Here is a 19,664-nt window from a genome sequence, read left to right on the forward strand (position 1 = left end):
GGAATGATGCTTTGGTCAAGATCTGAAGGAATAGGAGTCCAAGAAGCTCAGAAAGGGAGGTGGGGGGAACTACTGGGATAAAGGCGTGGTATAAAGAGAGGTGGCGTGGAGTGACGTCTGTCAACACCTGAAAAGCAGCAGTGTGGCTGGAGCACGGGCCCAGGCCTGTGGAGTTTGTGCTAAGACAGAACCTCGGCCAGGATTCTCTCTCACTTGGGACTTCTCTAGGCGTCTCTAGTCCCCAGGGGAGGCATAGCCAGGGTGTGTGTATCTTACCAAGTAAGCCTAGGAAACACTTCTCCTCCTTGCCCGCGCAGGCCGCTGTGGCTGCATCAGGACTCAATACCCTACTGGAGGGTGACGGCCAGTTCACACTCTTGGCTCCAACCAATGAGGCCTTTGAGAAGATTCCCGCTGAGACTTTGAACCGGATTCTGGGTGACCCAGAGGCCCTGAGAGGTGAGCACCTTCGGTTCGTGTTGCTGCTTCCTGGGCGCAGCCCACCCAAACCCTGGCCTATGCTGATGCCACAAGTGTCAGGAAATCCACTGCAACCCTGGTTTATGTTGTTCCCAGTGGCCATGTCTCTGTGGAAGCCTAACAGAATCCATTCTGAGAGCCCCTAGCTGACCCTGGCTAAATAAAGGGAATGTAACTGGAGTGGCCAAAACTGTCAGGTGGACGTATGATGCTTAGAGAGCTTGGAAGAATCGGGTGTGGGTGGCTGGTAGGGCATCCTTCAACTAGAATCATCTTGGTGACCTTTTATATCTTCCTATATCTGACCAGAGGCTTCATGGGTAACCAAAAATCATAGTTAGGAATCAGTAATGGTCAGTGATTTCTACTGCTGGTTCCGTCTTTCAGTTCCTAAATTAGGCATGGAAGGTAGATTAGGAGTGGTTCACTCTCTCCTCACCTGACCCCCTTTAGTTCTAGAACTTCTGAAGGATCACTAGCACCAAGCTGCCTGGTGACCCGCTAGATCCTGTAAAGTGCACATTCTTCCTCCCAAACGTCACTAGGCATGACTTCATTTAAGCCTGCCTTGGCAGCATGCCATGAAAGGAGCCTTGTGCTTTACAGACACCCTGTAAATTTAAACTCTTCAGGCCAGGCACGGGAGGCCAGGCCAGGCACGGGAGGCCAGGCCAGGCACGGGAGGCCAGGCCAGGCACGGAGGACAGGGACACTTCAGAAAGCACAGGTGGGGACTGTGCCTAGGTGAGTGTTGTCCTTTAAGATACCTGTCCCAGGCTGAGATCTGGGGTTCTGTAGTGAGCACAGTCAAAAGTGTGTCTTCAGGGAAGTTGAAGTCTGGTAAGCACCCAGCTTCCAAAGAAGCTGCTGAGGTGTGATCCGGTGAGTGCCCTGTGGAGGGCAGGACTGGGGTCCATGGCCTCAAGGGCTAGGAAGCTCCCCAAGGGGGATGTGGCTGCATCTCTGCACACATGCCTGAAATGACCAGACTACAAAGAGCAAAGATTTCCTCTGGCTCACAGTCTTCGATGTGTTATTTCCTGATCACTTGACCCCATGGTTTTCAAACCTGTGGCTTTGTGGGTTGGGCACTAAGTGACCTAAAGGCCTCTCAGTAGCCCTGCCTTTTAAAGTTGTCGCCACCCCCACTAATACCAACCTGGGGCCAAACCTTTAACACGCAGGCCTTTGGGGAAGGAGGACATTCGGCATCTGCACTGTAGCATGCGTTAAAATATCTTTTGTACAGAGCACATTTCTATATTCGTTGATATTGGAACTCATTATAGACCCCAGATAGAGGCCTTTCGCTTATCTGCTTCTTCTATGCAATAACCAGTTTACTCCAGTCAGGGCCCGCCCTCTGCTGCTATAGCTATAGACTTGCAGGCAGAGGGCTGGGGTCTACATTCACAGTGCCCTGTTTTGTCTCTAGATGGTGGGTAGATAGTCAAAAAGCAGCCCTGGGCTGGCATATCTTGTTTGAAGCCTGACATCTGGTCCTGTCCTTCTCTCCCCTACATGACCCCTGCTTCTCCCCAGGAGTTCAGTTCACTTCTCTAGAAAGTATAATCCTGCAAAGGCCTCATTCCTATGGGGTCTTCTTGTCATTTTCAGACAGGACTTACTATGTAGCCTAGACTAGCCTCAAATTCAAGGCAGTCTTGCTTCTGAGTGATGGGATTACAAGCATACCACCATGCTTGGCCCGATATGGTCTTTTTGTCTCTTCTCTACTGACTGAGCTGGGTCAGTACTGGCTCTCAGGACCTGTTTTCAGCACCCTGGTGCCTCTGTCAGCCCCACAGCTTCCTCCAAACTGTGACAGGGCAGTTTTGGTTCCCACACTCAAGGATAAACTGAAGCTTGCCTCTGTGGTGAAGCTGAGACAAAGGACCTTGGTGGCACTGGGGGGTAGCGGCTGGGAACCTGTGGGCTTGAGGAGGGGCGGGGCATGTCCTTGACTGGTCCGTGCTGCTGCTTTCTCTGCACAGAGGTCATGAATGACCTCGAGACCCTGTTAGAGGTGTGGGTGCAGAGGCTTCAGCTTCTGACTGCCCAACACATGCCTCCAAAGTCGAGCCTAGACTTATGAGTGAGGAATGGGCACAACCAGCCTCTAAGACAGATCCTGGCCACTAAGAGGCCTTAGGGTAAGATGAACATCATCCAGAAAACAAGACATACCAATAATTCATACCCATCCTTGGGGCAGTTCTCATCATTTCTTGCCTCAGTCTATGTCTTATAAAGGCCTAAGACATAAAGACCATAGTATACCTATTGGAGGTTTCCCCTTCTCCCTGGCCCGTTAGGAGAATTTACCCTGAAGCCCAGTGTTCATGAGCTAATGGCTGGTGTTTCTGTGTTGTGGAGAGGCTTGCATTTCAGGTCTAGGAGACAATGCTAATCTTATCTGTTTACTTATAAGAAAGAAGAGATTTGAAGAGGCTAAGTGGCTGGCCCAGGATCCCACAGTTGATCAGCAGCCAGGGGATTCAAACTCAAGTGGCCACAGAGTCCCAATGGTTTTAGATAGTGGTAGGCAAGAGATTACCATTTCTTGTCTTGTTTTGTGGGCCCTGTAATACTCCAGCAAAGTCCTCAGCCATGGGCAGGCAGGGAACTGGTCCTTGCAGAAGCCACGGCAGGCTCTAGACCTGTGTCCTGTTCTGCCATAGACCTGCTGAACAACCACATCCTGAAGTCGGCCTTGTGTGCCGAAGCCATTGTCGCCGGAGTGTCCCTGGAGACCCTGGAGGGCACCACACTGGAGGTGGGCTGCAGTGGGGACATGCTCACAATCAACGGGAAGGCTGTCATCTCCAACAAAGATCTTCTGGCCACCAACGGTGTCATCCATTTCATTGATGAGCTACTCATCCCAGATTCGGGTAGGTGCGCCTCAAGGGCCTCTGTCCTGCCCCGCTTCCTCCCTCTTCTGACAGCCCTGGTGACAGGGCCAGGGCTATGTAGCAATCCTTTGGGCCATTTCCTGCCCTTGGTTCAGCACACAGCCCTGTACCTACTGTGAACCTAAGGCCTATGGGAAGTGTGAAGCTTTGAGCTTCAGGTACAGAGGTCCAGACACTGTCCTGAGGCAATCAGGAATATGTTAGAGCACCTATGGAAGGAATGAGACACTATTGTAGAGCCCTTTCTGGCCTGCATCTTGTGGTTAGGCCCAAAAGGCCATTTGCTGGCATCATAGCATTTTCTTTGATTAGAGAACCCAAGGCCGCTGGCCCAGGGAAGGTGACTGGATGGGCTTTGGTTTCCATTCAGAAAGGAAACCAGTCTCTTCCTGTGGGAGGATCTTCAGAAGCAGCCACACAGGCCATGCTGCCTCCTCCCCACCCTCAAACAGGCCCTGGCCAAGCCACCCTGGGGTCAGGGACAGTTCTGCCTGCTGCCAAATGACTCTTACCTCCCTGCAAGTTGGGTTTTCTGATGACACAAATGTGCTGAGCCCCACTACATTCAGAGGGCTGGTGACTCACAAAATGAGGTTTCTGCTAATACCTGTCCCATCTGGGGCGGACCATGGCACATATGCATGGCCATGTTATCTTTCAAACTCTGTTTCTCCTTCTTGCAGCCAAGACACTGCTTGAGCTGGCTGCAGAATCTGACGTCTCTACAGCCATCGACCTCCTCAGGCAAGCTGGCCTCAGCACACATCTCTCTGGAAAAGAAAGCTTGACCTTCCTGGCCCCTCTGAATTCTGTCTTCAAAGGTAGCGTGGAGAATACCTTCTATTGCCCTGTTGTCTCTGGGACAGTTGCCCCATCCCTACAGCACTGCCCTGATTTACGACAGCCTTGGAACCTTCCACCCACCATAGTCCAAAGCAGATGTGACTCTCTCAGAAACTTTGGACTACCCATTGTTTATCTGAAACAGCCAAGAATGTACTGGGGACTTTTCCCCTCGGAACCCAGTATTTTGCTTCTGCCGAGTGGAGCATGCTTCTGCTTTTTGTGTGCAGGGTCAACACCAGGGTATCTGGGCAGAGGCCAGCTGAGCTGCCGCCTTGGGGATGGCAGGAAAGACCCTCTCCCCCCACTGAGGGCAAAAGTACAAACACTCTCAATGCCTATTTTATTTTCTATAATAGAGGCCAAATGTTAAGGAATTTTGGCAGCCACCTTTATTTTCTGTCTCCATTTCCAAACCAAGGGGGGATGGGCTTTGTACTCTATGTGCCTCATCGTCCACTTCATCTCTGTGCTCCCTTCGCTTGTAGATGGTGCTCCTCACATTGATGCCCAAATGAAGACTTTGCTTCTGAACCACATGGTCAAAGAACAGCTGGCTTCCAAGTATTTGTACCACGGACAGACACTGGATACACTGGGTGGCAAAAAGCTGCGAGTTTTTGTTTATCGAAATGTAAGTTCTAGGACCTAACTCACACCCCTTCTTTGGCTTCAACTCTACAATTGTTTTTTAAAGTCCTCCATAGCCAGGAACTTATGTAAGAACTGGCTTCTACTACAGGGGAAGTAGTTTCTGGAGAGCACAGGACACTAGCTGATGCTTCCTTTCCAGCAGACTTGGAGAATAAGACTCAGACCTAACTGAATTGCTGAGCACTGGGGCTACCTGGGGCTCAGCAGGATGGACAAGGGTGGAGGGTCATGGAGACTTTGAGTCTTCCCAGGCTTATGCCAAGAGAAACCCCATGAAGCTCAGACCTCTTTGATCCAAGACCCTCCAATATCAAACAGGAAGGATTGCTCCTGGCCTGGGATCAAACAGGACCATTTGATCAAAGATGGCCAATGACTGGTGAAATCAATCAGTCATCTACCTCTAGTCTGCCTGTTTGATCTTTGTCGATGGACCTCGTGTGAGACTGATGTTGTCATGGAGTCCTTATGCAATTTTAAGAACCCCTATGGCCACTCTTCCTTGTGGAACACTTCTGTGGGTGATGCCATTGCCCCTGGCTCAGAACAAGCCTGGAGGCCCCTGCCTGAGAGGATAACCGTTTCCCTTTCTCTCCCCCTCTTCTGTGCAGAGCCTATGCATTGAAAATAGCTGCATTGCTGCCCATGACAAGAGGGGACGGTATGGCACCCTGTTCACCATGGACCGGATGCTCACTCCCCCAATGGGGACCGTTATGGATGTCTTGAAGGGGGACAGTCGTTTTAGGTAACCAGTCTCATCCCAGGGCCAGGCTTCCCTCAAGTGGTCATGCTGGGCCCTCAGCTATTTTGTCCAACTTCCCAGGGGGTGACCTAATGCTAGTGACGCACTGGTGTGATCTTCCATGTTTGGGGTGTGGCGAAAATGAGGGTCTCCTTGAAACCTTAGGTTGGGAAGCAGGGCTCCTGCTAGCAGTATAATCTTCATACCCATTGTAAGGGGGAGACATTCTTACTACACAAGGGTGTCACTCACACCAGAAAGTCCCCAGTGAGCTGAGGGCACAGGTGTTAAGAACTTGTCACGTTTTCTTCTTTCTGCATTTTATTTATAGGCGGCTGAAGCCACCATGTCTCTTTGCTTTCTAGCCTTGATCCCTCTGTTTCCAACTTGCTAGTTCTCCAGTGAGTGCTGTCAAGCCAAGGGCTTTCTGGGCACTGGCTTCAGCCACCTGCCCAAGGGCTGGGAGACTGGGCCACTGGCTCCGCGGGGTCACGCTCAGCAGACACTGACTCTGCCAGGCTGTGGGACAGTCACACCAAGTCTCATCTTTCTCCTCCCTCTGTTCCCTCTGTCCATATTTCCTGTGTATGACATTCATTCTCGTGGGAAAGGTGTAAAGTACACGGTCTCCCTCCTGCATCTGGAGAGGCCACGGAAAGCAAACTCATCTTCTCTGTTTGTCCACAGCATGCTGGTAGCCGCCATTCAGTCTGCAGGGCTGATGGAGACCCTCAACCGGGAAGGGGTCTACACTGTTTTCGCTCCCACAAATGAAGCTTTCCAGGCCATGCCTCCAGAAGAACTGAACAAACTCTTGGGTAAAGATAGTTTAAGCAGCTACTCCCATTTTTCTGAAATTGCAGTCCATCCCGGCCATGTCAGAAAACGAGGGACGCAGGGCAAAGGGACTTAGTGATGAGGCCATGTTGTGGACATGTGGGCAGCATCAAGGAGACAGCAAATGACGACAACAGTGGAAAAGCGTGGGGTGAGGGCAGGGGCCAGGAAGACTTGGGACAAAGGACACAGAAAACCCCAGAGCCATTTACGGTCGTGACGGGGCCATGGCGAAGAGGGGTCCTGAGTGTCCCTTCCTTTCTTTCCTCTCTTGGGCCAGTTGATTTTTCAGCCGGTTGTAGGAGAGCAGAGGTAATGCCACTCAGTTTCCTTAGACACGGTGCCAAGCAAGCAAGAAATTAGCCACTGAGGTGTGATCTCTGCTGAGGAGCCGTGATGACAGAACCACGGGCCTGCATTAAACATACTCAGAGATGGAAAGTCCGTCTTGGGCAACTTCAGCTGAGGGTGGTGGCTAGCATGTGAGTGAGCTCTGGTGAGCTGCTGAACCTCTCCGAGCCTCAGTTTCCCCTTTAGACAAATGAGGTTGGCAACAATCCCCGACTCACAATGATACGGATTAGATGTGGCGCACGGGACAAGGCACACATGTTCCATTAATAGTGGTGGGGACAGGGAGATGGGGTGGAGTGATGGGTGTTACCTCTGATGTATACCCACCCTCCCAGGAAGGTGAGTCAGGGGAGGAAGAAAGGAGCGGGAGAAAGCAGCTTGGCCAACCTCAGAACAAACATAGTTTATGCCTCCCTTCCTGTAGGAGAACAGAAGGCTCAGGTTACAGTCAGCAAGGAACTAAGTTTGTGTCCTGTTTAATTTTCCCCGATTGCCAAGCACATGCCTGTGTCCACGCTGCTGACGCAGGTTCCTGAGAAGAGGGGAGAAGTTCAGTCCTCACATAACCGTCCCATCCTCTCTCATCCTTCTAAGAAGGGATTATTCCCTGGTGGCTTGTGCCTGCTCAAGTTCCCTCGTGTTCCCTTGTATGTGAGGTCGGGGAGGGGGTGTGGGGAAAGTTTCCTAAACAGCCCTCAAGTCCTATGGGTAGGATAAATGACACCCAAGGGAGGAAGAGTGGCCCTGGTGACTCCAGGGGACTGGCTTGACTTTGCACCTCCAGGCCATATTTTTGTGGGAGGGGATCTCTTATCAGCTTCAATGTGGATGTTCAGGAGGCCCTTACAGGTGGCTGTAAACAGAGATGGTGCCTTAGTTTCCTGCCAGCTGCCCAGATCCCAATAATCACATAGAAACTATATTAATTACAACACTGTTTGGCCAACAGCTCGGGCATATTTCTAGCTAGCTCTTATATCTTAGATGAATTCATTTCTATTATTTTGTATTTTACCACGAGGCTCGTGGTTTGTTACCTCTTACTTCTTGGACAGCTACATGGCGTCTGCCTGACTCTGCCTTCTTTCCTCCGCTATCTCTGCTTAGATTTCCCACCTTGCTATATTCTGCCCTGCCATAGGCCAAACCAGATTCTTTATTAACCAATGGTAATAAAACATATTCACAACATACAGAGGGGATCCCACATCAGGTGGCTCCATCCCCCAGCACAACATAGATGTGTCGATAACCAGATAAACTCTCTGAATTGTTTTCAGCTTTCCTCTGGGTTTTCTGACCCTGGGAACAGCCATTCATAAGCCCTGGGGAAATAAACCACTGGCTGTCTATGGGAGGATCAGGACCAGAGGGTAGCTGGCAGATGTCGGTGCTGCCTCTCATGTAACTTGGGAAAGGTATCGGGTGCCTGGCCCAGTTGGCAGAGAAACTGATGCGGCTTGGAAGGGATGTGCCGAGGAGGAAGGATGCTGCAGAGAGAAAACTGCCGCGGCCCTGACCTCATCGGCTCCGTGGCTCCTCCAAAGCACAGCTGTTGATTCTTTCAAGTCCTCCCTCCAGGAAATAGCTAACTCCAGCCGAAAATGCACTTGAGGGCATAATGTGTAAATATTTCACTACTGTGTTATAGTCGGCAGGAGCCACGTCAATGGTGAGGCATCCCAGATGCCGATGCTGGAAAAGTCCCTGGCTTTCCAGGCAAATATTTAGCTCATGGAAGCATGAGTCATATGCACAGAGGAGTATGGATTAACTCCTCAGCTGCCATGGAATCCTGCTTAACCCAGACTCCTGCTGGCTCCAGGGCCAGCTCACAGACAGGGCTGTCTGCTGACCGTTAGACCGATAGTGGGTTGTGGGCTGTGCACCCAGTGGGCACTCGGTACGCACTTCTGCTTGTTCAATGAGTTGTCCTGCTCAGAAGAAACCATTGCTATCTTCTCTTGTCCCTTAACCTCTCCAGTCATTACCCTTGTGCATAATAGTGTCTCCTTCTTCTGCCATCTTACAGCAAATGCCAAGGAACTTACCAACATCCTGAAATACCACATTGGCGACGAGATCCTGGTTAGTGGAGGAATCGGGGCCCTGGTGCGGCTGAAGTCTCTCCAAGGGGACAAGCTGGAAGTCAGCTCGGTGAGTGAGCCAAGGGAAGGTTGGCTGTGTGCTGCCGTGAAGCCTCTAGGACACGCCTTTCCATGCACACAATTTTTAAGATGCTAGCTGAACCTTCGAGTGTTGTTTGTCCAAAGAAACAGAGAAAAGAGAAGAGCCCAAGGGATGCTAAGAAAGATTATCCATAGATGTGCATAGGAGCTTCCAGATGTTCAGGGCAACCGGGCATCTGACATGTATTGTAAAGAAGACCCTTAGAAAGTGGGAAGTGGTCTCCAAAGCTAGGCACTCACTGAGCTGTTCCGTGGCTGGCATCTTAAGAGGACTCCCATTCTGATCTGCTCTGGGCGCCATCTCTCGCCCTGGGGTGATGGTGCAGCTCAGCTTTGGAGCTGGGTTCAGGGTGTCTCTACCTCAGAATGAGAACGTAGCCAGCCTGACTCAGCAGAGGCTATCTGTGTGGATAGGAGCTGGTGGCTCTCTGCTCCCTTCTCTGGAGTTCCTTGGAGACCATGGGAGGAAGGCTGGAAGAGATCTGTTTAACTTGAGGTCACTCAGGGTCTCTTGGGACTGAGTTCCATGTGTTAGGATCCTGTCTGTCATAGGCACATGGGTTGTTCAAGAAAGCATTCACTCTGAGGGGACCTCCCCACCTATGTAGCTTCAAGGGGCTGTGTGGCCTTCCTTGCATCTCAACTCCTACTTCCATTAAGAGACAAACTCTGTCCTTGCCCTGCATTGGATGAGGGCAAGAATCCTAATTGTGCTGAGCCTCCATACGGCAGTGGAAGCCTGCAGAGAGCAAGGGCCGCTGCTCCCTGGAGAAGCCCTGCCACCCAGGCACAGAGTGGGTGTGTGGTCAGCAGGTGCCTGCTGAACGAGCAAAGCCAGTAGGCTCCACATCTAACAACTGCTGTCTCTTCTCTTAGAAAAACAATGTAGTGAGCGTCAATAAGGAACCTGTTGCTGAAACTGACATCATGGCCACAAATGGTGTGGTCCATGCCATCAACAGTGTTCTGCAGCTGCCAGGTGAGATCCTAGTTTGTGGTCCTCACGAATGGTGGCCACGAGCACGGCCTCCCTGGAGCCGAGGGAAACGTGCATCAGAAGCTATGGTTCCCAGATGACATACTACAGAACTCGAGGACGTATTTCTTAGTGAGCTGCCTGCTGTGTTACCCCAACTCTGACGTTTCGCATCGTGTATATTTACATGGATGCTGGTCATAGACAAGGCCCAGATATATATGTGTGTGTGTGTGTGTGTGTGTGTGTGTGTGTGTGTGTGCATGGGGATGGACACTGGTTCCAGAAAGGGCCAGGTTGTGTGTGCGTGAGGACACTGGTGGCAGACAGGACCTGGCTGTGTGTATATGAGGGCACTCGTGGCAGGCAGGACGTGGTTGTGTGTTTACATGGGGACACCGGTGGCAGGCAGGGCCCATCTGTGTGTCCATTGAAATGGTGGTAGCAGACAGTGGGCTTTTCTTTCTCCCTAGCCAACCGACCACAGGAACGGGGAGATGAGCTGGCGGACTCTGCCCTTGAAATCTTCAAACAGGCATCAGCATATTCCAGGGTATGTAAGGGTACCAGTAAACATGGCTGAGGAAAGCAGTCCTGGGACCCACCTTGCCAATGGGGGCAGCGCACCCTGAGTTCATGCCATAGCAGCTTGGCTACCAGACCTCTGAATGCGTCTTCATTTTCTGAGACTTGCTTATCCTCTGCAGTGTGTGTGGAACTGGCCTCCCTGGCCTCAGCCCTACCTGCCTCGCCTCGCATCTCTCTCTTTCCGAGCTTCCTTGCTGGGTCCCCTGCCAGCTTAGGGCGTGGTGAGGGATCCTCTGTATGTTACTAAAGCTTCGGTTTCAAGAGAAGAAACTTCAGGCTGGAGTCCTGACCCTGGAGGCTGGAGTTCCAACATGGCCCTCCACTTTTGAAGAGCGATCTCCTCCACAAGGGCTCTGAACTCTTCCTTCCGGGAGATGCCCCAGCTGACCCCCTTCTCCCAACTCTAAGCTTTGGTTTCAGTGGAAAAGCCTAACTTGCAGTCCTCCAGGAATGTTCGTCCTCTACATAAGACCCGGCTTGAAAGGGGCCTGGTACTGCCAAGGGCCACTGAGCTCACTGAGGGGGCTCTTTGGGGACCATGGGTTCCACTTTCCCCTTTCTCTACCCTGCTTCAGCAATTGCTGGGTATGGAGATGACAAGGTGCAAAGACCCCCCATATGCAGATTTAATGATATGTACTGGAAACCTCACACCCTAGGCATGACGCATGGCTGCAGTCCCTCCCTGGAGGGCAGCTCCAAGTTCCAGACTAGCCAGGGTTACATAGAGAGACCCTGGTTTAAAAAAAAAAAGAAAGACAGAAGGAAGGAAGGAAGGAAGGAAGGAAGGAAGGAAGGAAGGAAGGAAGGAAGGAAGGATGGATGGATGGATGGGAGTGGGTACAGAGGGAAAGACAGGACCGGAAAGAAAAAATAATGAAAAGAAAGTCTGACCTGCGTGTGTTTGTCCTTTCAGGCTGCCCAGAGGTCCGTGCGACTCGGTAAGTGTCTGGGTCTGCTGTCCGCTCTGGACTAATGAGCCCTCAGTCCTTAGCAGAGCCAACCTGCCATCTGTTATTGCAGTAAGAGATGCCTGACCCTCAGGGTCAGGGCAGCAGGGTCAACTGGGGTCAGACAGGCAATCTAGTTTCCTTCTCTGTAACATGAAGATAGTGGTATGGGGTGGATGTGGCTTTGGGCTCAGGGAGCCTGGGAAGATTGCACAGGGCTTGGCAGGCCCCCACACTGAGGGAAACATCCCAAGATACAGATGAAGAAAAACCCAAAAGATCAACTATTGAGTAAGACATGAAGTTCCACAAACCCCAAAGCCCCAGCTGTGTACCTGAACAGGAGAACATGGCAGAGGGAGGCCTCACAGCCTCAGGAGATCCCAACTACTTGGTAGTCTGAGGCAGGAGGATTGCAAACATAAGGGCCTAGATAGGCTACGGAGTGAGTTCAAAGCTGTCTGATCAATCTGGCGAGACCTTGTCTCAAGAATAAGAGAAAAGAGGGCCTGGATGCCACACACTGTGAGAGCATTTGCCAGCATGCATTGGCTCCAGGTTCATCCCCTGGTACTCCCAAGACAGAAAGACTAAGCGCCCAGACAGATGGTGGCACAACAGACAACGGTGGAACCCCTGCATCTTACCGGCTTTTCCTGCTTCTTCTTTGCAGCTCCTGTCTATCAGCGGCTACTGGAGAGGATGAAGCACTAGCAGGACCAGCGAGGTGTGTGCTGCAGCAGCTCCCTGTCTGTTTCTCCCAGTTTGTCGAAGAGACTGTTGGATGTTTTTGAAACCAAATATCTCACTTCAACCTACAAGGGCAACACCGTATTGAGATCTGAGCCTTGGATGGGTAGAGGGGGGTGGAGGAGAAACGGGCTCTTTTTAGTTTTCAGTCCCTCTAAACGTGGTTGTTGGCCCACTGAATACACAGATTACCTGGCTCTGACGTCCAGAAAGGACCTCTCCAAAGCATGGACTTTTCTGACTGTGCAGAGGGCCTGAACAAAGGGAGCCGCAGCATTGCAGAGCTCACAAATGTGAATCAAGTGGTTCCGCATTCTGGGAAGCCCTGGCATGTTTCTGTAACGCTCTTGTACAGCTGGAGAAATGGTATCACTATAAGCTATGAGTTGAACTGTTCCTGTCAGACATGTCTCGTATCCACACATGACTCGGACACTTCTATATGACCCTGCCCAGGTAGAAGAGAAAGAATGTATAGAACATGTAGAATGCAAATTTCCTGGGTACAATGGAGCCATGGTGTGTTTGTGATAATAAAACCAAAGAGATATATATCCGTATGCTGGTTGGATATTGGGGATGGATTCTGCTCCTCGGAACATGCAAACTACTTCATGCCTGAGTCTTCCCAAGAGCAGTTCAGCAAGGACTCCTGAGGGTGGTTAATTGGTACAGTTCCAGCACCTTGGATGCCCAGGCAGCTTGGGCGGTGTGAGCCTAAGCCTGGGCTGCTCTTGTTTCTGCCTACTCCTAAGTCCTCAGTTTTCATATCACCCAGCACTGTGCCCTGTATTTCTCTGAAACCTCCTCCTTTCGGGGATGAGATGTCCTCTTTGTGTTGGACTTTTGATGACTTGGTCTTGCCAACACAGACCTATCATTCAAGGGATCAGACGGGTACTCGGGACAGGGAGAATGTTGGTAACAACAACAATAGCCAGACTGATGCTGAAGTCCATCTCCTGGCTCAGAGACCAGTATCTGACAAGATAGCCAGTCCACATTTCCCAGGCTCCGCCTTCTGAGCAACCCATGTTCAGATCTCTTTCCTGCTCCCTCAGCCTGTGCCATCCAGATGTGCTCAGTACTCTGGGGTCAGCACTGTGTGATTGGGAGATTTAACTTCCTGGGCCTTCTGTGTATCAGGGTGGTGGCCTGCTTCCTGGGTTAGATGTTTGTGGGTGTGAGGGTAAGGTAAGACACAGTTTATAGAGTACCACACAGCGTCGTGTACGTATTGTTATACCTTCTGGGAAGCTCAAGATCCTTGCATCCATTGTGTGGGTCTTTCCTGAAGGCAGCCTACTCCCCTGGAGAATGGGACAGCCCTGTTCATACTTTGTGTGTGCACGCACACATAGCTAAAGCATAAAACCAGTCAGTTCTGGGACTAGACTGATAGATGAGGCAGGAAGACCTTTCTCTTACATACTTTTTAATCTAAAGAAAGATGTTGTACCAGTCTATTAAAATTGACTGTCTAGGGGGATGGGCAGAAGGCTCAGTGGTGGGAGTACATGCTGTTCTTGTAGAGCCCGAGTTGGGTCCCCAGCACCCATGTCCTACGCCTCACAAACACCCATAACTCCAGCTCCAGAGAGTCCAGTACCCTCTTCTGTCCTCTGTGGGCACCTGTGCCTACCTGTACATAACCCCACACACATGCACACAATTGAAAATAAATCCTTTAAAAAAAAAGTCACTCATTCCTCTGTGCACAGATAGCTTTTGAGAGTCACAAGCATCCACCTTAGGTCCTGGGTAACAGGTACAGCTTTGTTGTCGTGAAGCTTCCCTGGAGGTGGAGAAGAGAACAATTACAGCCAATGCCCTGATGGTGGCATGAGGAAATTCGGAAACACAACCTCTTAGCTCTGTGACAGATGACGAAGGAACCTGAGGAAGTGGGGGCGGGAGGAATGGATGGCCTGGAACAACCACTGTATCCAGAAGTGGGGGGGGGTACTGAAGAAGTACTGAGAGGGGCTGGGGTGACTGACTGTAAAATTTAGGGCTCGGGGCTCGAGGAGACAGTGTGCTGAGAGGTGAGACATAGCCCTGGGCCTTGCCAGTCCCATTGCTTCACCGTAGCTCTGGCCTGCTCATCTGGCCTCCTGGGTAGTCCCCCGGTCTGGGACTGTGATGGCCTTGCTCTTGCTGCAGCTGTGGACTTTGAGTACACACAGTACCCAAGACTCCAGCAGAACCCAAAGGGATGGCTATCCTAAGTCTTAAAACCCATTACATTTTAAAAACAACTCTATGTTGGAGAGATGGCTCAGCAGTTTAGAGCACTGGCTGCCCTTAGAGAAGACCTAGGAGGTTTCCAGCGCTTACACAGTGGCTCTCAACCATCTGTTACTCTCATTCCATGGGGCTCCTCTGCTGTCTTCTGACCTCCATGGGCACCAGGAACACATATGGTGCATATCTATATATGCAGGCAAAAACACTTATACACATAAAATATTAAAGAAATCTTTAAGAGGTATTTAAAATAAAACTTCCCACAGGATTCTTTAAAAATGCCAAATGCCAACTAGGGTTTAAATCCTTCCCCTTCCTTTTCTCCCCTTGCCTTTCCACATCCTTGCCTCAACCCTTCCAATAAGGATTTCACTCTTCCCTAATCTCTCTCTCTCTTTCTCTCTCTCTCTCTCTCTCTCTCTCTCTCTCTCTCTCTCTCTCTCTCTCTCTCTCTCTCTCGTCTCTCTCTCTCTGAGTCTTCCTGTGGCTACAGCTATAGGTGCTCTTAGCCCTCTCTAGGGATCTTGAGAGGGATCTTTCTGCCCTCCATCCACATTCTGGTTCCTCTAAAGCTCAGGCTCAGCTTTAAACGTGTGCTGCCACCTGGAGGCTGGCCTCCTAAGGCTGAGGAATCTGCCTCTAGCTGTTTCCTGGGATTGTGCATTCAAGGCCAAGAGCAGCCCCAATAGGAGAGAAGTTGCCCAGGCTTCACCTGAGTCCAGGCTCCCAAGCCTTTCGGTCCCGGGAGGAGATAGAGATTGAAGGAGAAGGGGTTCTACCTCTTGCTGCTGTCTTTAGGGAGCCAAGTGAAGCATGGCCCAGTCAGTCCTGAGCAAACGAGGCACAGAGGCACAGGCAAAGGGGACCCAACCATCTTGAGATCACCCTTCCCCAGCAGGCTGAATCTCTGCTGCACCTCCTTGACTGTAATTTGCTACCACACCGCTGAGGGACTGGGGTGGGGGAGCAGCCCCAGTCGCGGGGCCCCAGCAGCGCACCAATGCGGCGAAAGACAGAGGGCTACACCTCTGCGATGGAACCGCAATTCAACTCTGGGCTTTTGAAGAGCTGCATGGAACACTGTGCTCAGATCTGTTTCCAAGCCAGGAAAGACGGCCCTGGAATGAAGGGCGGGCCCAGTTTCCCACCCACAGAAGTCAAACGGGGCCATTCAGATCGTTCATGCCTGGCAAGGATGGAAAGTCACTCACTCCAAGAGAGCCAATACAAAGACCAAATTGGGAGGGGACAGGGCCCTGGAATCCCCTACACCAACACCCACACAAACCAAATCCTCCCCACACCCACACTCTGCTCTCACACCCACAGCACACTAGCGCCTAAAAGGTTTGAGATGAACAACTTCACTCCTCTTCCGTGGAGGAAATGCATCCCAAGACCGCCACGGAGTAGAAATAAGCAAAACAAAACCGACCCTGGGTCTATGATAATGAGCCAATTAACACTCCTTAGTAGAGGGTTGGGAGAATTCACAGGCCTCGCCCGGGATTAGCCACCACCCCCCCCCACCTCCAGCTGCGCATGCTCTGGAGAAGTACTGTCCTGTATAAGAGGTGGAAGGTTAACTGAAGATGGGACTCCATGATGCCCTTCTCAGAGAAACCACCGTTTGTTAGTCTGCCCGCTCTTGTACACTCTTAACACCCACACTGCTGGGGCCTGGGGGTCATTTGACTTTCTAACCCTTTGAGGAGGTGACTCTTACACATTCCCAGAATCCTCCCTGCCCGCCATCCTCGCCAACCCCCCTCCCCCGCCCCGTTTTTATTTCCAGGAAGTTCTGAGATTTGGAAGTAGCAGAGAAGGAGGACTTCTGATTAAATGCCCTCATTTGGGCAGAAATGAGGTGGGGTTTTTTTGTTTGTTTTTTGTATGAACAGATGGGAAAACTCCTCTTCCTCTCAGTCTATGGCGCCTGCGGTCCCGACAGCTCCTTGAGAGCCATGTGTCAATAATTGAAGTTCAAGGAAATAGTACCCTTGAGTTTCCGGGGATCCTTGGGACACAGGATGAGGACAAACCCTGCTGTTTCCAGCCAGATGAGCAGAGCACAGCTACTGCCCTGGTGGGGAAGACTGGATACAGAATGCCGGATAGACACCCCTTGGTGCTGAAATTACAGCAGTGAGCCACCATTCTCGGTTTAAATGCAGTTTTTATTTATTTATTTATTTATTTATTTTTGAAAGTAATTTTATTAAATTATAAAAAGTTTCCATTTACGCCCCTCCTCCCAACGCCCTCCCACTCCCCCCCCTCCCTCTCCTCCTCCCTCTTTGTCCCCAAGGGAAGTCAGGGTCTCCTGCCCTGTGGGAAGTCCAAGTTCCTCCCCCCTCACTCCAGGTCCAGGAAGGTGAGCATCCAAACAGACTGGATCCCAAAAATCCAGTATATGCAGAGGAAACCAGTCCCAGTGTCATTGTCAATGGCTTCTCAGAAAGACTGCAGGCCAGCCACATTCAGAAAATCCGGCCACATTCAGAGAATCTGGTTGGATCACATGCTCGTTCAGTCACGGTCCATCTGGCCTTGGTACACTCTCATTAGATCCGACCCCTTGTATCAGTGGGTGATAGTATCCCTCGCAGTCCTTCGTCATTTTCTTCCTCCTTCTGTAAATGCAGTTTATATTGGCCTGATTTCTGCAGATCATGTGCTTGTCAAGTGGAGAGCACCTTCTACTTGGCGGCTGTGCACAGCAGGCGTGCATGAACATAGTTGCAAGCCAGCTTCTTTGCCTGCAGCAGGAAAGAGAAAGTGCCCTTATTCTCAGAGTTCATGGTGCATCCATCGTAGTAAGGGAACTTGAAGGACCCTGCAGGTGCTGACATGGAAGACCTTGACTGAAAATCCAGGACTATTTTACCTATGGAGAACATACACCAATGGAGCATTCTGGGCAATTAAGGGATGTGAGGTTATGCTATAAGTGGCTTATCTATTAAACACTCAAGAAAATTCTTCCATCAGAGAGTACATTTATCAATAGCCAACTGCCTTTCGTGGAGATCGCAGAGTTTATACCAGTGAATGACTTAAAGTAAAATCCCATTTGTGGCCTTCCTAAACTAAATGTTTAACTTCAGAAAAATACTTTGGGGGCTGGGAAAGTGGCTTGAAAGACAATGATCCTCACTTCATAATAAGAGTGCTGGGGACTCAGTGTAGTGGGAGTGAGACAGAGTGCCTTCATTTCTACAGAAGCCAGACATCAGCCTGGACAAGAGACAAAAATGATCATTGCCATGACTTGATGCAAAAGTGAGGTTTTTATATATTCCTAATTGCATTTTCCTGTGCCCCTCAAACTCCTCACTGACTGAGCTCTTCAGAAAGGTGTGGTCCTTCCTTCTGGTCTAGCACAGTTCCTTGCTGTGGGATAATGCTTTTGTACACTGTAAAGATTTGTCACTCATTTTGGTTTTATGAAATGCTGATTGGCCAATAGCTAGACAGGAAGTATAGGTGGGGTGACCAGACTAGGAGAATTCTAGGAAGAGGAAAGGCAGAGATGCAGTCACCAGCCAGGTGCAGAGGAAACAAAATGGGAATGCCTTACTGAGAAACGGTACCAAGCCACAAGAATTATGGGTTAATTTAAGTCATAAGAGCTAGTTAGTAATAAGCCTGAGCAGTAGGCCAACCAGTTTATAATTAATATAAGCATCTGTGTGTTTCTTTGGGACTGTATGGCTGTGGGATCAGGTGGGGCAGAAACTTCTGTCTACAGTCCCCACTCCTCCTCCCCACCCCAAATTATCCATCCTCCTAGTTCTAGCTCCCATCCCCTTGTCTGAAACAAGAGCTGAGTCATGGAACTGATGGTCTATAACTTTTCAGCCCTAAGATAACTAAAAAGTGTCCTGGAAAGCAAGCATGAGATGATCCGCTAGCCAAGGAAGACAGGAACCCAGTGCCTCCTGCTCATCTGTCATTCATTACTGAGCTCTAAATGCCCCTCATATGGAAATGGACCATTTTTTTTTACAATAACTCAGTGGTTAAAGCATTTGCTATACCATCACGAGGGCCTGCGTTTGAACCCCCAGACCCCACACTAAAGCTGAGACACAGATGTCTATAACACCTGTTCTCCTATGTGCACACGGAGAATGAAGACAGAAAAAGCTTGTGTGCTAGTTAACCTGGCATACACAGCAGGAAACAAACAAACAAAGAAAACCACAGAAGCCCTGTCTCTGACAAGACGGAAGGCGAGAACCAACCCATGAATCTGTTCTCCAACTTCAGCACATGCTCATGTGCCAGATTCAAATACAAATGTGTGCACACACGTGCATATATATCATACGAAGGGGGAGATTTCTGTTATGGAAATACATAAAATAATTGCCCACTGTTTGCGCTAAAAAATTAAAACTCGTCTGTTCTCTGAATTTGATTCTTTTGCCAGGGGAGACACAGTCCCAGCTGATTTCATCTATGAAAACTGTTTTCCTTGTACCACAAAGTCATCTCCGACTTCTTGTCCTCTGCCATCTTACCTCTCAACAGCCTGTCTCTTTGTCCCTTTGATCTGCATAGCTGTGTGCACATCTATAGCACACCACTTAAATTGGTGTTAATTTCATACCTTTTTTTTAACATCTTATAGACTTAGATCTCATTAGAGCTCTTTCTTTTTGAAGATAAGTTGGTTTTTTTCTCTTTTCTCCCCCAAATTTATACTTTCTTCTTGTAAAAAAAATGCTAGAAAATGTAGGACGCAGAAAGAAAAAGTGAAAATATTTTTCATTCTACCAGTGGTGGTCATGTAGCTCTCCATCTCAATTTGTGTTCTGAGGAAAATGTGTCCATCCAAAACATATTGCACCCCCATGGTAGAAATAAAACACAGACCTGTGCACAGCAAACTAACACTCTACCACCAGGCTGTGTCCCCAGCCGTCATCTTCCGTTACTGTGCTCAATTACACTTCAAAATAAAAATAACACCCATCAAAGTAGTAAGAACTCAAAGGCAATTTTGGTGATTTTTGGATGTTAGTGATGTTCCCCTGATGGCATCAGGGGGATCATCTGGCTGGATGGATATCACAGCCCACTCAAGATAGATGTTTGCACCAGTTGGTGGCAGAATGGGACATCAGAATG

The 19,664-nt window shown here is 50.0% G+C and overlaps 1 protein-coding gene across 1 annotated transcript in view; it reads left to right on the forward strand.

The window, feature by feature from the left end:
- Nucleotides 1-12,833, forward strand: part of Tgfbi (transforming growth factor beta induced) — a 30,645-nt gene extending 17,812 nt beyond the window's left edge. The window contains exons 7-17 of the mRNA XM_087896631.1: nt 318-459; nt 3,162-3,374; nt 4,079-4,216; nt 4,727-4,872; nt 5,504-5,640; nt 6,325-6,455; nt 8,861-8,985; nt 9,894-9,996; nt 10,467-10,546; nt 11,498-11,522; nt 12,205-12,833. Coding sequence (XP_087752757.1) covers nt 318-459; nt 3,162-3,374; nt 4,079-4,216; nt 4,727-4,872; nt 5,504-5,640; nt 6,325-6,455; nt 8,861-8,985; nt 9,894-9,996; nt 10,467-10,546; nt 11,498-11,522; nt 12,205-12,245 — 1,281 coding nt within the window. The 3' untranslated portion in view covers nt 12,246-12,833. The remainder of the gene's footprint in view (nt 1-317; nt 460-3,161; nt 3,375-4,078; nt 4,217-4,726; nt 4,873-5,503; nt 5,641-6,324; nt 6,456-8,860; nt 8,986-9,893; nt 9,997-10,466; nt 10,547-11,497; nt 11,523-12,204) is intronic.
- The last annotated feature ends 6,831 nt before the right edge of the window (nt 12,834-19,664 follow it).

Source organism: Myodes glareolus, chromosome 14 (genome assembly GCF_982192425.1).
Source record: "Myodes glareolus chromosome 14, mMyoGla1.1, whole genome shotgun sequence".
Lineage (NCBI taxonomy): Eukaryota > Metazoa > Chordata > Mammalia > Rodentia > Cricetidae > Myodes > Myodes glareolus.